This window comes from Macaca fascicularis, chromosome 7 (assembly GCF_037993035.2).
Source record: "Macaca fascicularis isolate 582-1 chromosome 7, T2T-MFA8v1.1".
Lineage (NCBI taxonomy): Eukaryota > Metazoa > Chordata > Mammalia > Primates > Cercopithecidae > Macaca > Macaca fascicularis.
The window spans coordinates 132261903-132282073 of record NC_088381.1 but is presented as its reverse complement, the minus strand read 5'-3'; the positions used below and the strand labels follow the sequence as shown (position 1 = coordinate 132282073).

Sequence of the window (20171 nt, the reverse complement as noted above, 5' to 3'; positions counted from 1 at the left end):
AAGGCGCCCTCTGCAGAGCCCGCCGCCGGGTGCGCCCCCTCCCCACCGCGCGGGGACAGACAGCCCGCAGAGCCAATGCGAGCGGAGCGGAGCCGAGCGGGCGGGCAGGGGCGGGGCGACGCGGGAGGCGGGGGGCGGCACGGAAGCCGGGACCCACCTGCAGCAGCAGCCTGCCTGCCGCGGGGAAGGCCACCGTGCTCCGCCTGGGCGCCAATCTCCGCCGCCAGACTACATTATCGCCGAGGCGGGGACCGCGAGAGCCAGCCGAAGGCTCGGGGAGGGGTGGGGGGCGGAGGGAAGGCGGGGAGCGGCCAGGGCAATGAACCCCGCGTTTCTGAGACGCTAAATGGTGAGGTCCAGTTTCAAATTATAGACAGTCCTGTTACACATGTCCTCTCCTACCCCTCAGAATATTTAAAGACAAGGCAGACATCGCATTTTAAAAGCAGGATTCAAAACTGTGTATGGAATAGCGAGGTCATTTTTGTTTGAAGCGAAAATTACATATAGAAATGGAAACAGAAAGAAACCCGACTTTCTCAGGAGTGACTTGAGTATAAGATCATCGTAGGCCGGGCGCGGTGGCTCAAGGCTGTAATCCCAGCACTTTGGGAGGCGGAGACGGGCGGATCACGAGGTCAGGAGATTGAGACCATCCTGGCTAACACGGTGAAACCCCGTCTCTACTAAAAAATACAAAAAAAAAGTAGCCGGGCGAGGTGGTGGGCGCCTGTAGTCCCAGCTACTCGGGAGGCTGAGGCAGGAGAATGGCGTAAACCCGGGAGGCGGAGCTTGCAGTGAGCTGAGATCCGGCCACTGCACTCCAGCCTGGGCGACAGAGCGAGACTCCGTCTCAAAAAAAAAAAAAAAAAAAAAAGATCATCGTGGTTCATCGCTAAACAGGCTCTCAGACCTTTGTCTCCCAGTGGGAAGCAGGTGGAGGTGATTCGTGCAGAACTTTGGCCTGCAGGAGCAGCTGCATCTCTATGCGGACAAGGCGAGAAAGGCACGGCAACCCAGCTCCATCCATCTTATATCTTACATAGTTCCAAAAATAAGTTGAGGTAGCTTACAAGTTACCCATGATTCCCTTCAGGACATTCCCTATGAGGGCATTCCTGGGAGCTCCAGCTGTAAAATCCAGTAGGATCCATCACAATCCCAGCCTCCTCCTCAGGCCCTCACAGCATAGCATCCAGATGAAGAACCTGGTAAGGTGCAGTGAAGAACTACTGAAAAGCAGCCGCGTTCATCTCCTTTCTTCAAGAGGATCACGATCTTAGGGAGTGTAGATGTCAGGTGTCCATTTTTGTATGTTTTTTTGGAAATGTTTTATATTTGTAAGGTTCCATAGTTTCCACATAGGCTTATCACGGAAAGAACTCTTGGGACACAAAAGCAAAGCCAAATATAAACAAACTGTCAAGATCTTAAATTTACAGATAAAAGAGGCAAGAGTTGTAAAACAGGAAAATCCACAAGCATCTAGTTTAGTTGTAATTAAGAATTCAGGGCCGGGTGCAGTGGCTCACACCTGTAATCCCGGCACTTTGGGAAGCCAAGGCAGGAGGATGGCTTGAGTCCAAGAGTTTGAGACCAGCCTTGGCAACATAGGGAGACAAAAAAAATTTAAAAATTAGCTGGGCATGGTGGTGCACCTATGGTCCCAGTTACTCAGGAGCTCAGGAGGCTGAGATGGGAGGATCACTTGGGCCCAGAAGGTCAAGGCTGCTGTAAGCCACTACTATACCACTGCACGCCAGCCTGGGCAACAAAGTGAGACCCTGTCTCAAAAGAAAAAAAAAAAAATTCAGTCAGCCTTCTTCACTCAGCAAACACGCCTACAGAAATGGTCTTCGTATCTCTCTATGGGTTGTTAGCCCTACTTGTTGCCAGTGTTGAACTTTAAGCCAAAAGAAATACATTATACTCATAAGCAATTGAGAACTATTCTTTATTGAGATCCAAGGTATCTCAAAACTAGCAGTCCTGGGAGTTTGCAAGAGTTTCAGGCAAAAAATAAGATGAGCTTATTTAAGTGAAGACAGGGTAGAATAGCTGTCTTATTTTTATTTGAGACAGGGTCTTGCTCTGTTGCCCAGGCTGGAGTGCAGTGGTACAATCCCTGGCTCAAGCAATCCTCCCACCTCAGCCTCCCATGCAGCTGGGACCACAGGTATGCGACCACATGCCCAGGTTCTTCTTTTTTTTCTTTGTAGAGATGGGGTCTCCCTATGTTGCCCAGGCTGGTCTTGAACTCCTGAGCTCAGGTCTTGAACTCCTGAGCAATTCTCCTGCCTTGATCTCCTGAAGTGCTAAGATTACAAGTGTGAGCCACCACGCCCGGCCTTCACTTGGCTTTCTTTTAAACAGAATTAGTAAAAGGGAACTGAAAGGCAGTTTGAGGTAAGAGGTGAATTAATTTAGTATTTAAAGGGCAAATTCAGACAGACTTCCTTAAGGTATATTACAAACAAGTCATCCCTGACCTCCACCAACACACATACACACACAGAGTCACTCACACACTATAACATAGCGCACCATGGTTTTTCTTTAGGATATGACTAGAACTCTGCTATATCTGTATGTGTGTGTGTTTAATGTATCCAGTACCTCATGCATGAAAGAAACCTGTCATTCCTGAATTCAGGTAAGTGACAACGAAGGCTGTTTAAGCTATTACCCATATCATTGTCTACTACCCCATTAGTAGCTTTTCATTATATAACAGGAAATAGGCTATAAATATATTTCTCCAATCTGATGAGAAATTGGTATCCAGACTATAGCTTATCATGTTAATATCACCAGATACAGTGTGCCAATAAAATAGCTTACATATTTATCTGAACAATACTCTACTGATCTTACCATTTCTCCCATCTTGATCTCTACCTACCCACTGCCTGGGCCTATAGCTACCAAAAATGACTTACAACTCCTTGTTAATAGCTCTTACATTTCAGAGGCCTTCTGGGAGTAAGCCCTTCAACCCCGTTCCCTGGGATGCCATTGAATGAACCTGAGGCTCCAAGTCTCTGGTGGTTTCATCTGTTCCTGGGCACCATGAGGGTGCACAGAGTCAACACAAACTCAGTAGTAATACTGTTGCAATCTGTTTAATGTGGCAGCACATTAATGTTATCTCTTTTGAATTAAGACTGTATGTACATCTTCAATGCACAGAAACAGTCTCTGAAGTGAGATCACAGAATGCACAATTTGTTTATCAGTAATATTACTAATATGGGGAAGGAAGGCATTAGCAGCCCAGAGAAGAGAAAGGGCACGGGGAAGGCACTCTCTGGAGGGACTCTTAGCACCAAGGTGAAGGCACTAGACCTTCTCTGCCAGCACATGCTAATAGTTACCCCAAGCACGAGTGCTTCTATAGTTCTTTTTTATTTTGACAGAGGGTCTTGCTTTGTTGTGCAGGCTGGAGTGCAATGGCTCAGTCATAGCTCACTGTGGCCTCCAACTCCTGGGCTCAAGCAAACCTCTCACATCAGTCTCCCAAGCAGCTAGGACTACAAGCGTGCACCACACACTCAGCTGAATTTTGGGGTTTTGTTTTTTGTAGAGATGGGGTCTGACTTGTCCAGGTTAGTCTTGAACTCCTGGGCTCAAGTGATCCTCCTGCCTCAGCAGCCTGGACAAGACAGTGAGACCCCATCTCTACAAAAAACAAAACTCCAAAACTCAGCTGAGTGTGGTGGGATTACAGGTGTGAGCCACCATGCCCAGCCCCTACCAGTATTGAGGATTTAAACCCACGTGGTTTTTGGCAATATAAGAAAACCTAAATCCTTTAAGATGATCTTTAAGTCACCATATCTAACAAGACTGCATCCTTCCCTTGTCTATAAAATTAATTCCCAGCAAATCCCATTCCAGGTGAAGTTTCATAGGACATTTAAGAGATGTACTAGAAAGCAGTCGGGCACAGTGGCTCACGCCTGTAATCCCAGCACTTTGGGAGGCCAAGGTGGGAGGATCACTTGAGGCCAGGAGTTTGAGACTAGCCTGGCCAACATGGCAAAACCCCATCTCTACTGAAAATACAAAAAGTTAGCCAGGCATGGTGGTGCGAACCTGTAATCCCAGATACTTGGGAGGCTAAGGCGGGAGAATCACTTGAACCTGGGAGGCAGAGGTTGCAGTGAGCCGAGATCACTACACTCCAGCCTGGGCAACAAAGCATGACTCTTGTCACCCCCACCAGAAAAAAAAAAGTACCAGAAGCAATTAACTGTGCAAACAGGGCCTGGATGATGCTTTGCAACAGGAACTGACAAGTGCTTACAATGTGCCGGGCCCTGTACAAAGCATCTTAGATGATGTGTTTGAGTAATTCCAGAACCGCCCTCACGAGGTAGGTACCAACAGTGCTCCTATTTCCATGGTGAGGATGTGGAGGCAGGGAGGTGGGTGAGGCTCTGCGCCACAGAGCTGGGGCTCTGCATTGTGACCCCTTTGCCATATGCCTCTCAAGGCACTGCTATCATTTCTGTGGACTGTAAAATTGACTGTATTACAACATTGATGTGGACCTAGGGAATTAAAAATAATAAAACCAAGGTCACTGGGAAAAATACTGCTCTGCCAACATCAGCAGGGTTTAGCACTGGCACCAGTGACATGCAGCATACTCTGGAAGGATCCAGTGGAGGAAGGCAGAGGGGAAAAGGGAAGGAAACAAATGGGAGAGGAAGAACAGAGATAGAAGATAAAGAACAAGAAGAGAAGGAAAAATATTTTCTTTTATTTTTTTAGACAGAGTCTAGCTCTGTCTCCCAGGTTGGAGTGTAGCAGCATGATCCTAGCTTACTACAGCCTCTGACTCTTGGGTTCAAGCAATTCTCGTGCCTCAGCCTCCCAAGTAGCTGGGATTATAGGTGCCTGCCACCACACCCAGCTAATTTTTGTATTTTTGGTAGAGACAGGGTTTTACCATGTTGGTCAAGCTGGTCTTGAACTCTGGACCTCAAGTGATCCGCCCACGTAGGCCTCCCAAAGTCCTGGGATTATGGGCATGAGCCACCACCACGCCCAGCCAGAAGAGGAGGAAAAAAAATACTAGGTTGGTGCAAAAGTAATTGTGGTTTTTACCAACCTAATGTTTTAGGAAAAAGAAAGTCTAGGTCAGACATGGCGGCTCATGCCTATAATCCCAGCTACTTGGGAGGCTGAGGCAGGAGAATCGCTTGAACCCAGGAGATGGAGGTTGCAGTGAGCCGAGATTGTGCCACTGCACTCCAGCCTGGGTGACAGAGACACCGTCTCAAAAAAAAAAAGAGGCCGGGCGCGGTGGCTCAAGCCTGTAATCCCAGCACTTTGGGAGGCCGAGGCGGGTGGATCACAAGGTCAGGAGATCAAGACCATCCTGGCTAACACGGTGAAACCCTGTCTCTACTGAAAATACAAAAAACTAGCCGGGCGTGGTGGCGGGCGCCTGTAGTCCCAGCTACTCGGAGGCTGAGGCAGGAGAATGGCGTGAACCCGGGAGGCAGAGCTTGCAGTGAGCCAAGATCGCACCACTGCACTCCAGCCTGGGTGACACAGCGCGAGACTCTGTCTCAAAAAAAAAAAAAAAAAAAAAAGAAGAAGAAAAGAAAAAAAGAAAAAAAAGAAAGTCTGTAGGGAAGGGTAGAGCCCAGGCATTTAGAAGAAACTCAATGAATACTTGCTGCACCAACAGAATAGAGGCTCACCTAAGGCTGGTGCTGTATGACCATCCTTCTTGAGAACTCTAAACATAGAGTGCTAAAGCTGTGACAGAAATGGGAATTCCAAGGAAGTTCAGGCAAAAACTTGTATAAGCAATACTTCCTCAGGGTAGAAAAACAAAATTCAACAACATAGAAAGGTATAAGATAAAAAGGTAAGTCATTAGCTTCCAACCCGACCCTCTCAGGAGGTCCCCTGAATTGTGTGTCCTCTCAGAAATACACAAGCATGCATACATTTCCCTCTAAACACAACAGTATCATAAAGGGCACACTGCAACTTGTATCTTCAGCCCAAGGGTCTACCTGACAAATGAGCTCACAAAGGACGGCAGAGACCTGTGGCACAGTCTGTTAAGGCTGTAATTCATATTGCAACACCAAGATGGCAAAATTATTTCCTTTTATTCTGTGGAACGTCACTAAAGTAAATAGACATGTGCATGATTTAAGTTAATTTATACATGATGAGAATTAAGGCTGAAAATGACTTCCGGGGAAACTCCTACTATTAGTTTCTGGGCAGGGGCTGACTTCTCTTGGCTTCCTTATACTTCCTAACTCCCAGTGGGCCTGAATAGACACTGGCCAGACTTTCAAAGTAGCTTCTTGAAGATGGATGAGGATCTGGAAGGAAAAACAAACAAGAAATAATGTTTTCTCTAAGCACTGAAATGTTTCCTGTTCCTTCCATACTGCACCATTACCCACTCACATTGCCAAAGTTGTTAACATTTACATCCTTTCCCACCACCAGCTCTTCTAGGACATGTCCATAAATGGACTTGAATAGTGTTTTAGCATCAAACTACAGTTTGCTTCTACTTGGACCTTAACTTTCTCAAATAATGCAAGAGCTTTTGTTTTGTACTATGACCATTTGATATCCTTGTCTTTTCTAGCTTTTTCTAGTTTTTCTCAGGTGCTTCCCCATCCTGTTCCACACTGGATTTGTAACTCTAGGTCATTTGTATGCTTATCAGAATGCCCCTTCACTAATGTGCAAATGAGGCTTCAGTTTCCCAAAACTCGTGTCTTCCTTTTTTCTTGGTTAATTCCTCATTTTGCTAAGTACATTGCTAAATAACTTCTTAGGAAGAGATGTGGGGCAGCAAACCCTCACATGTCTGAAAACATCCAGATAGATTCGGTTAGGTGTGAGCACATGTTGAAAGTCATCTTCCCTGTGACCTTACAGGACACTCCTCCATTGTCTAAAAGCTTCTTATTGCCAATAAGACGGGTGTTAAGTCTAGTTCTCATTTTTTTCATAGGCAAGCCACTTTTTTATTCTCTGGAGAAAGATGTTGGGATTTTCATGTTTGACATTTTTGAAATTTCAACAGGACGTGTCTAGGAATATAAGTGCACACTGCAGCTTGCTTCTTCAGCCCCAAGGACCTGCCTAAGGAGAGACACGTCCTGTTGAAATTTCAAAAATATCAAACAATGCAACGTCACTCACTGTAGTCGGTACTCAGGGCCCTTTCACCTAAGGCCCTAAGAACTTCCAGATTGGTCCTGTTTCCTTCTCTTTTCTATTATACTTCCTAAGACATTTACTAACTCTTGCCTTCTAACTCCCTATTCAGAGTATATAGACCGTCAGCTGTTCCTGACCTGCAATGTGTCATCAACTCTGAACCCCAAGCCTCCTGGGGCTTCAGCAGAGGGAGTCTAATGCCTCCTGTAGTTTCCTCTGTAGTTTATTGGACAGCAGTTTTCTCCCCTACACTGTCAACCTGTGACAAGCCATGCTGCACTTCTTCCAAAAATGTGTTGAAATATAAATATTTCGGCCGGGCGCGGTGGCTCAAGCCTGTAATCCCAGCACTTTGGGAGGCCGAGACGGGCGGATCACGAGGTCAGGAGATCGAGACCATCCTGGCTGACACTGTGAAACCCCATCTCTACTAAAAACTACAAAAAACTAGCCGGGCGAGGTGGCAGGCGCCTGTAGTCCCAGCTACTCGGGAGGCTGAGGCAGGAGAATGGCGTGAACCCGGGAGGCGGAGCTTGCAGTGAGCTGAGATCCGGCCACTGCACTCCAGCCTGGGTGGCAGAGCGAGACTCCGTCTCCAAAAAAAAAAAAAAAAAAATCTTAAAAAAAAAAAGAAATATAAATATTTCAACTCATTGGTTATTGCCAACTCTCATTCCTATCCCCTCTCCCCTCAGGGAAGTCTGAAAAGAAATGTTTTGAAAGCATTAGAATGTGATTTTTTGTAGCGTCAGTTTGAGCTCTATAATTCATAAATAAGCTACATAAGGAAAAAAGCAAAATTCTTACCCAGTAACAACTTACCTGTTTAGAATAATCCATTCACCTGTTCTGTTTCAGGGTCCAAATCAATATCATAAAAACAGGGCCGGGTGGGGAGTCCAGGCATTGTGCTCATCTAGGATGTAAAAAAGCAATACAAATAAACTAAAGCTGGGCACAGTGGCTCACGCCTGTAATACCAGGTTGAGGTGAGGAACACTTGAGGCCAGGAGTTCTAAACCACCCTGGGCAACATAGTGAGACCCCCACCTCTACAGAAAATAAAAAATTAGCTGGGTATGATGGCATGTGCCTGTAGTTCCAGCTACTTGGGATGCTAAGGCAGGAGGACTGCTTGAGGCTAGGAGGTTGAGGCCGCAGTAAGCCATGATCATCCCATTGCCTGGGCGACAGAGCGAGGCCATGTCTAAAATAAACGTAAAGTCATCTTTACTTTCACTTTTCCTTCAGAAAGAAAGCCCAAGGCACAAAGATAGAACATCATTTTATAGTTGTCAATAAAGTGGGTACTCTTCTTGTTACATATTAAAAATAAAGTCACTAATCCTGTTAAAAAACTCAGACTTAGAAACTGATCCCAGGCGGGCATGGTGGCTCATGCCTATAATCCCAGCACTTTGGGAGGCCGAGGCAGGTGGATCACCCAAGTTCAGGAATTCAAGACCAGCCTGACCAACATGGTGAAATCCGGTCTCTACTAAAAATACAAAAATTAGCTGGGCATGGTGGCGTGTCCCTGTAATCCCAGCTACTCGGGAGGCTGAGGCAGGAGAGTTGTTTGAACCTGGGAGGCAGAGGTTGCCGTGAGCTGAGATTGCGCCACTGCACTTCAGCCTGGGTGACAGAGCGAGACTCCATCTCAAAAAAAAAAAAAAAAAGAAACTGATTCCTCATGTCCTTCTGCAAACCAAATGCCAGCCTTCGCGGTCATCTTCCATGTGGTCACAAGCAGTAGCAGGAGGTGTTTCCACTTTCACCTTACACGCATGAGTGCTGGGGAGTGCAGGAGTTGCTCACTCACCTCCTCAGCTCACACTTTGCAAGACCAAAAGGAGGTGCGGGGCTTGTCTGCTTTTAAATTTTGTTTTATTCAGTCTTGCTAGCTGAGCTGCCCATGTGATTTTTGCTTCAGCAACACGACGGTAGGAGTTAGTATCCTTTAACTTGGGCCAAGACACTTTTGTACATAATCTAGACGGTTTTATAATCACTATTCTTACTGGCCCAAAATGGCCTTCTAAAACTAAACTTGTAATGCTTACAAATTATATTTGTACTCACTGCTTTTCTAAAGACTCAGCTTTGACAAATTTCTACTTAGATGCAAATATGTATGGCTTGCAAGTGAAAACTCAGTATATTTTTATCTGTAACAATGTCCTATATAATGAATACACACAAGTTCCAAATTAAATCTAGACAGGAAAACAGCTTAGGTTACTTCTAAAACTTAACTATAAAAAGGTTATTAAAAAAGAATGAGTCATCTTCTGTAACACAAAACATCATCAATACTTTAGAAAACCTCATTCTGACTGACTTCTGAGTACCAGTCAATATTCCCCAAAACATTACAGGGATCTGACAACTGGTTTATATTCTCATATCGTGTAAGACGTAAGGAGGTGCTAGGTGTGAGACAAGTAGGAGAAAGGAAAGGATGGGTCCTTAGACCCAGCAGAAAAACCAGAAGATGACATTATAAAGATAAAAGACACATGCCCATTGTTGTAGACATACATGTACATGTCAGCAGAAAACCCTAAAGATGGTTCCACAAACAGTGATGAGTAGGATTTTTGATATTTTCACTCGTTCCTCAAGAGGATTTTCCCTCCTAAACACTGGTCACTGATAATCAGAAAATATACAAAAAAAGAAAATATTATGTGTACACACTTGTATGAACTTAGATATAAAGTTCTGAAAAGAAGCCATCACACTTTGAATTAATATAGAAAATATTCAAATAATCTGAGTCCTGTTAAGGCCTCAACGGCAACTGGAGGGTGTTAGAATAGTGATTAAACCATTTGATCATGTGTGGAAACATCTTGGTCCAACTTAAAGTTGAAGGCCTCTGACGCATACTTTGTTCTAAATGAGAAAGTCTTGAGTTGGGCAGGCTGTGTCTCTCTCCACCTTACAGCCTGACTCTTACTGGCCTGACTGCTTCCAGATTTGCTTTCACCTCTACTGTTATCCTTCTCTTCATGTGAAGATCAAAAGTGACAAGAAAGAGTACAGCTACGCCTCTTTCAGCTGGTAGTTGCTGACAACTTCTCCAAAAAGACCACCACATATTTCTGCAGTATTCAAGGTGCTGGGAAAAAATGGTGGAACATTCCTACCAAAGGGGATTTCTACAAATCCTGGAGACTGATGTACATCATAGCAAAGCTCAGCCTCCTGCTCTCTAGAGGGCTAAGGAGGCAGTGAGATGCAGGCATTTGTGCTAAGCACCACTGTGATGTGATAATGTTGCCCTACAGTGTGAACTGAGGGCAGCAGGGCTCTCACCTTTCATAATTTGCCCAAGGCCAAGATCTGGAGGTGAAAATGGATTCAGCTCTAATGTCCTATGTTTTCAACTCTATAATGCCACCTCCTACCACTTTCTTACCATACTGAAAGAATGACATAAATCTAAAAGGAGATATGTTGGTTTCTTTTCCATGTGTGTTGGTTTAGTTTAATATTTCAATCCTATATTGCATGGCAGTATAATCTGTAGATATAGGATACGGGGCAGATTTAGGGGATAACCTAGATTCAGGATCCATGCTAACCTTGGAACAATGTCAGCCCAAACTATGATTATGTCCTTAAGCATCCCTCCCCTCTGTTTCCCAATTGGCAATATTCTTCCTTGAATATGCATAAAATCTGTAAGATAAGAAAGCACTGGATACCTCGTTCACCTTGAAGTGTAAATAAGCAACCTCACCTTTCATATCTCAAGGGTCCCATTTGCATTTTTTAATGGGGAAATTCCTTACTCAAAAATAATAAACCCGCTGAATTTCAGGCATAAGTTCTAGGCCTGTCAGCAAGACCCTGGGGGTATAAAACCTCTGTCCCTACCTCCTAGGGCTGTTGGGGGACTGAGTTAATCTATGTAAGGCTCCCAATAAACATTAACTGTGATTATGTTAGCACTACCCCAGCCTATCAACTGGGATCATCCTAGATTCAGTGAAGGGCATACTGCCCCTGGGAAACAGAATTTTTTATTCAGTATGAGTAGTCATGGCATCATTCTTGAATTGACACCAAGACGGTCCACAGCAAGAGCTATATAGGTCCTGCTTTATAGCTTATGATCCACAGCAATCATAATAGGCGTGATTCCAACTTTCTTCTGGGCAGCGAACTCTGCTCACTTGGCATTTGCTTGATGGTTTCAGCAACACACTTCAGACAAGAAGTGCAGATGCGCCCGCTCCTCCCTTGCAGCACACACTTACCGTTCCTACTAAGGGGTACAGAAAACCAGCCCCGACGCTGGCGCGGATGTCGCGAATGGGCAGAACGAAGCCTGTAGGGACACCTTTTTGCTCTGGGTTGTGAGACAAAGACAAGTGTGTTTTAGCCATGCAGATGGGGAGATTCCCAAAGCCCTGGGGAAAGAAGGGAAGACAAATGAAAAGATGACAACACAGCAGTGACCATCTGGGCCCTGTGATTACATGGATTCTTCCTTCCATTTATTTGAAACATCCAACTCCCTTTATATACATCTCTACCTTGCTGTCCTCCAGCTTATTTATTATGCCAAAAAACAAAAAAAAGAACTCTGTTGAGTGAGGGAGTTATGTACTCACAACTGTAGTCCACAAGTGAATATTTTATTTCCATCTATGGAAATAACATAAAACCAATTTAAAATAACAGTTTGGAGTAGATATGAGAATAAAATTGGAGAGGGTCAGGTGCAGTGGCTCATGACTGTAAATTCCAGCACTTTGGGAGACTGAGACGGGTGGACTGCTTGAGCCTAGGAGTTCGAGACCAGCCTGGGCAACATGGCGAAACTCCATCCCTACAAAAAACACAAAAATTAGCCAGGTGTGGTGGTACGTGCCTGTAGGCCCAGCTACTCAGGAGGCTGAGGTGGGAGGATTGCTTGAGCCTAGGAGTCAGAGGCTGCAGTGAGCTGAAATTGTACCACTGCACTCTAGCCTGGGCAATGGAGCCAGACCTTGTCTCAAACAAAAAAACAAAAACTGGAGACATTCTCAATATTTTGGTAAGACATTCTGTATTTCCTCATGGATTTCTACACATTCATATACTGTCTATGGGTAAATAAAGAACCAGGGACTGTGCCGCCTAATCCAAACCCAGAATTTCAGAGGAGAGAAGGCTGCCACCCACAGAAGTGAAGCAATGGGTACTTGCCAGGGTTGGGAGGACCCAGAGATTGTGACTCCAGGCCTGCTTTGCAAAGAGTTGAAAGGATAAACTAACCAAAAATCTACCTGCTTTGTGTAGACTTCAGCTTTGTGTTGAGCTTCGGGGAGTAATTCAATGTCATCTGCTCCATAGATCTTCTGTGCAATGATCCTGATTTTATCCTCGACTGGGAGCTAAAGCACAAGAAAGAGATGGTGACACCATGACTGGACACATGTGAGGACATTTAACCAGGACATAGCCACATTCTAGGTCAGAGTCCCTAAAAGGGGCAGAAGATGGTTTTTATATAAATATATATATATGCAAATAGTTTGAGGTTGATTGGGTTAAGAACACTTTCTCTTTCCTTTTTTTTTTTTTTGAGATGCAATTCCAGCCAGGCTGGAGTGCAATGGCGCGATCTCAGTTCACTGCAACCTCTGCCTCCTGGGTTCAAGCGATTCGCCTGCCTCAGCCTCCCGAGTAGCTGGTATTACTGGAATGCACCACCAAGCCCAGCTAATTTTGTATTTTTAGTAGAGACAGAGTTTCTCCATGTTGGTCAGGCTGGTCTCGAACTCCCAACCTCAGGTGATCTGCCCGCCTTGGCGTCCCAAAGTGCTGGGATTATAGGTGTGAGCCACCTCGCCCGGCCAGGAACACTTTCTTTTAGTATCAAGCCTCAGATTTTATAAGTGAAAATGTCCCACAGAGGTAAAGTTTTTATATCTATATATGCATACGTATATATACACATACATATATTATATATATAGATATAGATACACACATGCATTAATATATATTAAGGTTTTATGTAAGTACATATTTAAAATCTCTTGCTAAGTACATCATAAACAGTATTGCTGACTACCCAAGAATAATTATTTCTTCATAAATAAAAGGTAGATGTTCAGGCTGGGTATGGTGGCTCATCCCTATAATCCCAGCACTTTGGGAGGAGGCCAAGGCAGGAGGATCACTTGAGCCTAGGAGTTTGAAACCAGCCTGGGCAACATGGCAACACTCTGTCTCTTTAAAAAATAAAAATTTTTAAATAATAAAAATTAAAAAGTAGGTGTTCTAATACTGGAGATCAGTCCTGTCAAACCAGATCTGGGGACACTGTTTATGAAATAAGACAACCAATGTCCATCTACATAATTCCCAGTTTGTATATGAGAGGCAGATGCTACCCTTAACACAATTGATTAAGTGCAAACACCAGGAATTAGGAAATAATCATAAAAGCAAAATCACCTAGGTATTGGAAAAAACAACCCAGTGATTTACATGATCAACACGCATTGGGTGTGTCTACTTTCTGTGGCACCTGAGGCAAACAGTGCAGTGGACAGAGACCAATGGTCTGGCTGGTGAGGGCTCAGTCCCATGAGCTGTTTCCTCTGGGGCAAAGCCTTCAGAGAAGTGGAGCTGGTTTCTTAAATGCTGTGTAGACTAGTTCAGGGCATTAAGATTCAGAGAGAACAGCATAGGGAGAGGTTGCCTAAAGGAAATGAGAAGGAAAGCTACTCATGGGTAATTTGGATGAGCAAATTACAAAAATTAGGCAATATATCTGGCTTTATACTCCCTAGCAACTAAAGCTAAAAGAACATATTAGGCAAGTTTTTATTTATTTATTTATTTATTTATTTATTTATTTATTTGAGACAGAGTTTTGCACTCGTTGCCCAGGCTGGAGTGAAATGGCGTCATCTCAGCTCACTGCAAGCTCTGCCTCCTGGGTTCAAGCGATTCTCCTGCCTCAGCTTCCCAAGTAGCTGGGATCACAGGTGTGTGCTACCACGCTTGGCTAATTTTACATTTTTAGTAGAGACGGAGTTTCACCATTTTGGTCAGGCTGGTCTCGAACTCCTGACCTTAGGTGATCCACTGCCTCAGCCTCCCAAAGTGCTGGGATTACAGGCGTGACCACGGCGCCCAGCCAAGTTTTGTTTTTAAAAGGAGCAATAATCTATATCTATAAAAACAAAAATTCCCTTTTGAACTAAATAGTGATAATTTATGAAGGGGCTTTGTATAATGGACATGAATAAAGTGAATCTTCAATAAGGACTTTAAAGATGAAACAGATTATTTTCATATGCATCTCATAACTGGAGCTCTATAAATGCCAAGGCACATTTAGAACTTCTGAAGCAAAAGCACTTTGGTTGAAGGGTGATTTAAGACTAGCAGACGCTGAGTAAGACAAAAAGTGGCAGCCTCCTGTTTGCCAGAATGGATAAAAGTTGCAAGTAGAAATGGGTTCTAAAGTCCATATGTCCCTGCTCTTCCAGGTCTCCTGCTGGTTTTCAAGGACTGGGTTTCCAGTCTTGGGTGCTATGCATGGGAGCGTGGAGAGGGTGCCTATAAATGCTTTGCGTTTGTGTACAAATTTGGGTTTATGGCATTTTTCTAAAAAGATGATTGCTGAACAGATTTTAAAACTTGTCTATAAAACCAAAGCTCAACAGGAGAATATCAATGTCAATGTTAATTAACTGTAAGTGTATTATATCTGCAAGAAGCAAAGAGAAATAAGAGAACACTAAAACTCAAGAGTAATAAGTTTATTCCTTCTGGTTTTTCAGGGCTATTTTTGAAAGTCTATGATTATCTATTAAAAACCAAGCCAGGCCAGGCACAGTGGCTCATGCCTATAATCCCAGCACTTTGGGAGGCTGAGGCAAGAGGATCACTTAAGCCCAGGAGTTCAAGACCAGCCTGAGCAATATAGGGAGACCCAGTCACTACAAGAAAAATAAAATAAAACAAACTTTTTTTTTTTGAGACGAAGTTTCGCACTTGTTGCCCAGGCTAGAGTGCGTGCAGTGGTGCAATCTCAGCTCATTGCAACCTCCACCTCCCAGGTTCAAGCGATTCTCCTGCCTCAACCTTCCAGCCCCAGCTAATTTTTTTTATTTTTAGTAGAGATGGGGTTTCACCATGTTGGCCAGGCTGGTCTCCAACTCCTGACCTTAGGTGATCCACCCGCCTCGGCCTCCCAAAGTGCTGGGATTACAGGGGTGAGCCACTGCGCCCGGCCAATAAAACAAATTAGCCAGGCTTGGTAGTACATGTCTGTGGTCCCACCTACTCAGGAGGCTGAGGTGGGAGGACCACTTGGGCCCAGGAGGTTGAGGCTGCAGTGTGCCATGATTGTACCACAGCACTCCAGCCTGAGCAACAGAGCAAGACACTGTCTTAAAACAAAAAACAAACACACAAAAAAACCAAGCCAAAAACTAGCCTAGAGAATAGGAAAATTAACTACAGCATATATCTCATATTCGTAACAAAGTTTCCAATTGTTTTTTCCATACTACTTAATGTCAAATCACATCCTGAAATACATTGGACAGATAAATGAAAACAAAACACAACCCTATAATAAGAAAAACCTTTTCCTGAATTAACTTTATTGTATCATAGAGTAAACAGGGCTCTACTTAGACCAGGTGTAATTTAATTTGCTTAGTGATGGAAAAAATGATGAAGCTTCCTGGAGTACTTTGGTTTTGCATGTGAGGGCCCTGAAATTGAGGCAGCACCTTACTGAGAAGTGAGCCTGGGGGCCCACTTCTTTCCCCCTTTACTGAAAAGCCATCAGAAAAATTTTGTAAGCTCGATGCAGCCCCTTACCAATCTGCCACATGGTTGGTGCCTTGTGTTAAAGGCTACAGTGAATTACATATTTGGTCTATACGTAACCTTCTCTTCTGCCACCTGTACTTTGACCCTTTTCAAAGTTAGGATATGAGCAACGGTTCCCCCGCCACCCTGGGGTATTCCTGCTTAAATCCTCTCTGTAAGTGAGCAATGGCATATGTTTATAAGAAGGCTGTCTGGGCGGACGCAGTGGCTCACGCCTGTAATCCCAGCACTTTGGGAGGCTGAGGTGGGTGGATCACGAGGTCAGGAGTTCGAGACCAGCCTGGCCAAGATGGTGAAACCCCGTTTCTACTAAAAAAATTTAAAAATTAGCCGGGCACGGTGGCAGACGCCGGTAATCCCACCTACTCGGGAGGCTGAGGCAGGAGAATCACTTTACCCCAGGAGGCAGAAGTTGCAGTGAGTTGAGATCATGCCTCTGTACTCTAGCCTGGGCAAAAGAGCAAGACTCTGTCTCAGAAATAAAAAGAAGGCTGCCTACAGGTCATAGTCCAGGCTGTGGTTGGGTAACTCACCTATGTGGGAATCAAACCACAAGGCTGAAGCTGCGAAGCATGGGGCTCTAATAGAAGTAGCCACACAGAAACCTCACTGTGCCCTTTCCGTCTTTTTTCTTGTTTTTGCAAACAGCAAATCACCCACCTTGAGGTCATAAAGGAGCTGGAAGCTGCTGGGTGCTTGTGCTGCTCTCTGGACGGCCTGAGCCAGGGCTAAGGCACCCTTGCCCCCTTCTGCCCAGTGAGTGCACTTCACGGCATCAAAAGCCCCATGTTCTCTGGAAAGGCGGCTGATGAGGTCCAGCTCAGCCTCTGTGTCTGTCCTGTAAAGGAAGCACTTCATATGAAAGCATGGAAAATAGCTGGAGAGACAGAGTCTGTCTTCTTTTTGCCATTAAACCTCATGTGAATCACCCACTGATAAACAAACATTAACTAAGAAATTCAGCCTGGGTTTGAATCTCAGGTCTGAAACTTACGAGCTGGTAACTTTTGGCCAGTTACCTAAGCTTTATGTGCTTCAATTTCCACCTGGGTAATATGAGAATAATCACAGCACTTATTTCATTGGGACATCATGAGACTCAGATGGTAAATTCACGTAAAGTACTTGGAAAATTCCCAGCACTCCACAAGGAATCAGTAAATATTAGCTTTTAAGAATTCTGCTGGCTGGGCGCGGTGGCTTATGCCTGTAATCCCAGCACTTTGGGAGCCTGAGGTGGGAGGATCACGAGGTCAGGAGATCGAGACCATCCTGGCTAACACGGTGAAACCCCATCTCTACTAAAAATGCAAAAAATTAGCCAGGCGTGGTGGCAGGCGCCCGTAGTCCCAGCTACTTGGGAGGCTGAAGCAGGAGAATGGCGTGAACCTGGGAGGCGGAGCTTGCAGTGAGCGGAGATCGTGCCACTGCACTCCAGCCTGGGCGATAGAGAGAGACTCGGTCTCAAAAAAAAAGAAGAATTTTGCTTCCCATTCTACTGTGGTGAGGCCATTATAACAAAACCCTGACCACCAGTGCAATACCTAAACAACCCACACAAGTTCTTGCATGACCCCTTCCAGTGTAATATGCCCAATTCTTTGTCAAGACAACATCCCACCAGATGAGTAAAATAATGGAACACTATAGGCCTATGACCTTCTGTTAGCATAAAAGGCCTCTAAAGTTGAAAAAGGAACACCGAACTTCAGGCTTGTGTGTTACTTCCCCCAGTGGAAAGAAAAAGGGCCCACAGGAGCTGAATCTGACTTTGGGACCCTCGGTGGGTGAGGTGGTGAGCCCGCTGTGACGTACGCAGTGCCTGTCATGGTGCTGGCTAAAACCACAGGCTATAACTAATAGCAGTAACTGAAAAACAAAATAAAGCTAAAAGCAGTGCTGTACAATCAGCTCCAGAAGATTTTCCACATTCATCCTTTTCTCTTACACTCTACACTTACTTGAATGCATTCACGGCCACTACTACTGGAATTCCAAACATTCTGGCATTTTCAATTTGTTTCTTCAAGTTACTGAAGCCTTTTTCAACCAGCTCCAGGTTCTATAAAAACAACAGTGAAAGGTCTACGAGATCAGAGAGTTGCAAACCACTGCAGGTTCTTCTTCAAAGGCAAACAACCTCCTTGAGCCAGCAGCCACTCACTGTCAGGACAAGGAGGCCAAGAAAGAAGAGAAGGTCCCTTGGTGCATTTCTTCCAGTGCTGTGAGTGGATGCTATGGAGGACTGCAGCTTTCACTCCAGCCTATGACACTAGAGTGGAGCTCTGCTTGTTTCCCAGCCTTCGAGAAAAAAAGTGCTGGTATATTTGCTGTCATTATGCCATAACATTATAGCTTATTTACTGTTTGAAAGGAGTTAGTTACCCTTACCCAAATTATATTTACAAATTGTGTTTTTAGATTTTATGTATTCGTAGGGGTATGATAATACAAATTGACTCTACTCGGCACAGCACAGACCCTTCCATCAGAAGACAGAGTCTAACAACATAGTGGCTGGCACAGAAGAGGTATTCGTTACATGGCTGCCGTAAATACTGCCAGGAAATATGAAGTAAGCAGCGATGTTTTCAAAGGTTTTAATGAACTCGGCTGTGAATGAGGGCAAGAAATAAGATAAATACTGTCTTTAGGAATCAGGCCAGTGGCTGGGCCCAGTGGCTCACACTTGTAATCCCAGGACTTTGGGAGGCCAAGGCAGGAGAATCCACTTGAGCCCAGGAGTTTGAGACGAGCCTAAGAAACATAACAAGACCCTGTCTCCACAACTGAAAAGTTAATTAAAAAAAAAAAAAAAAAAAAAAGGCTGGGTCTGGTGGGGTGGCTCACACCTGTCATCCCAGCACTTTGAGGGGGATGAAGTGGGTGGATCACAAGGTCCAGAGATTGAGACTATACTGGCCAACACTGTGAAACCACGTATCTACTAAAAATATAAACATTAGCTAGGTGTGCTGGTGGGCACCTCTAATCCCAGCTACTTGGGAGACTGAGGGAGGAGAATCACTTGAACCCCAGAGGCGGAGGTTGCAGTGAGCCGAGATTACACCACTGCACTCCAGCCTGGCGAAAGAGCAAGACTCCATCTCAAAAAAAAAAAAAAAAAACCGAGCTGGATGTGGTAGCTCACACCTGTAATCCCAGTACTTTGGCAGGCTGAGATTGGAGGATCACTTGAGCCCAGGTGTTCGACACCAGCCTGCCTGGGCAACATAGGGAGACCCTGTCTCTACGAAAAATTAAAAAACTAGCCTGGTGTGGTGGCATGTTCCTGTTCTTCCAGCTAGTTGGGAGGCTGAAGCAGGAAGACTGCTTGAGCCCAAGAGTTAGAGGCTGCAGCTATGATCACGCCTCTACACTCCAGCCTAGGTGACAGAGTGAGACCCTGTCCATCAAAAAAAACCAAAAACCAGCCAGGCGCGGCAGCTCACGCGGTCAGGAGATCGAGACCATCCTGGCTAACATGGTGAAGCCCCGTCTCTAATAAAAATACAAAAAAATTAGCCGGACGTGGTGGCAGACACCTGTAGTCCCAGCTACTTGGGAGGCTGAGGCAGGAGAATGGTGTGAACCCGTGAGGCGGAGCTTGCAGTGAGCCGAGATGGCGCCACTGCACTCCAGTCTGGGTGACACAGCGAGACTCCATCTCAAAAAACAAACAAACAAACAAACAAAAAAACCAAGTACTACAAACTAAAGGGAAGCCATTAAGGAAATGTACCTTTAAGTATGTTTACTGCAGCCCTGCTTGTAGCATTGGAAAATTATAAACATAAACCTCCTCCAAGGGGGACTGGGCCAATGAATTACAATACATACACTCAATGAATATTTATCATGCAGATGTTATGAAAGTGAGACCCATCTGTGTTAACATGGAACCTGTCCAAGACGTACTAAAGGTGCAAAACCATGGAGAGCTTAATTATTCCATTTTAGGACAAACAAAAATACATGCGTATAATTCATGATAATTTTTTAAATGTTGAGAAATATGCTCTGAACTGTTAAGGGGACTCAACTCACATATATTATATTCTTGTAATGTTTGTTTATTATTTTTTACAAAGGGTATATTA

General features: G+C 44.7%; 1 protein-coding gene across 5 annotated transcripts in view; it reads right to left on the bottom strand.

Moving 5' to 3' along the window:
• Positions 1 to 6115: 6115 nt before the first annotated feature.
• Positions 6116 to 20171, bottom strand: part of MTHFD1 (methylenetetrahydrofolate dehydrogenase, cyclohydrolase and formyltetrahydrofolate synthetase 1) — a 74387-nt gene continuing 60331 nt past the window's right edge. For all 5 annotated transcript variants that reach the window (XM_073997519.1, XM_073997520.1, XM_005561466.4 and 2 more), the window contains 6 exons: positions 18033 to 18133; positions 16732 to 16909; positions 12495 to 12602; positions 11481 to 11633; positions 8035 to 8128; positions 6116 to 6356 (listed from right to left, as the gene is read on the bottom strand). In XM_073997519.1, coding sequence (XP_073853620.1) covers positions 8039 to 8128; positions 11481 to 11633; positions 12495 to 12602; positions 16732 to 16909; positions 18033 to 18133 — 630 coding nt within the window. In that variant the 3' untranslated portion in view covers positions 6116 to 6356; positions 8035 to 8038. The remainder of the gene's footprint in view (positions 6357 to 8034; positions 8129 to 11480; positions 11634 to 12494; positions 12603 to 16731; positions 16910 to 18032; positions 18134 to 20171) is intronic.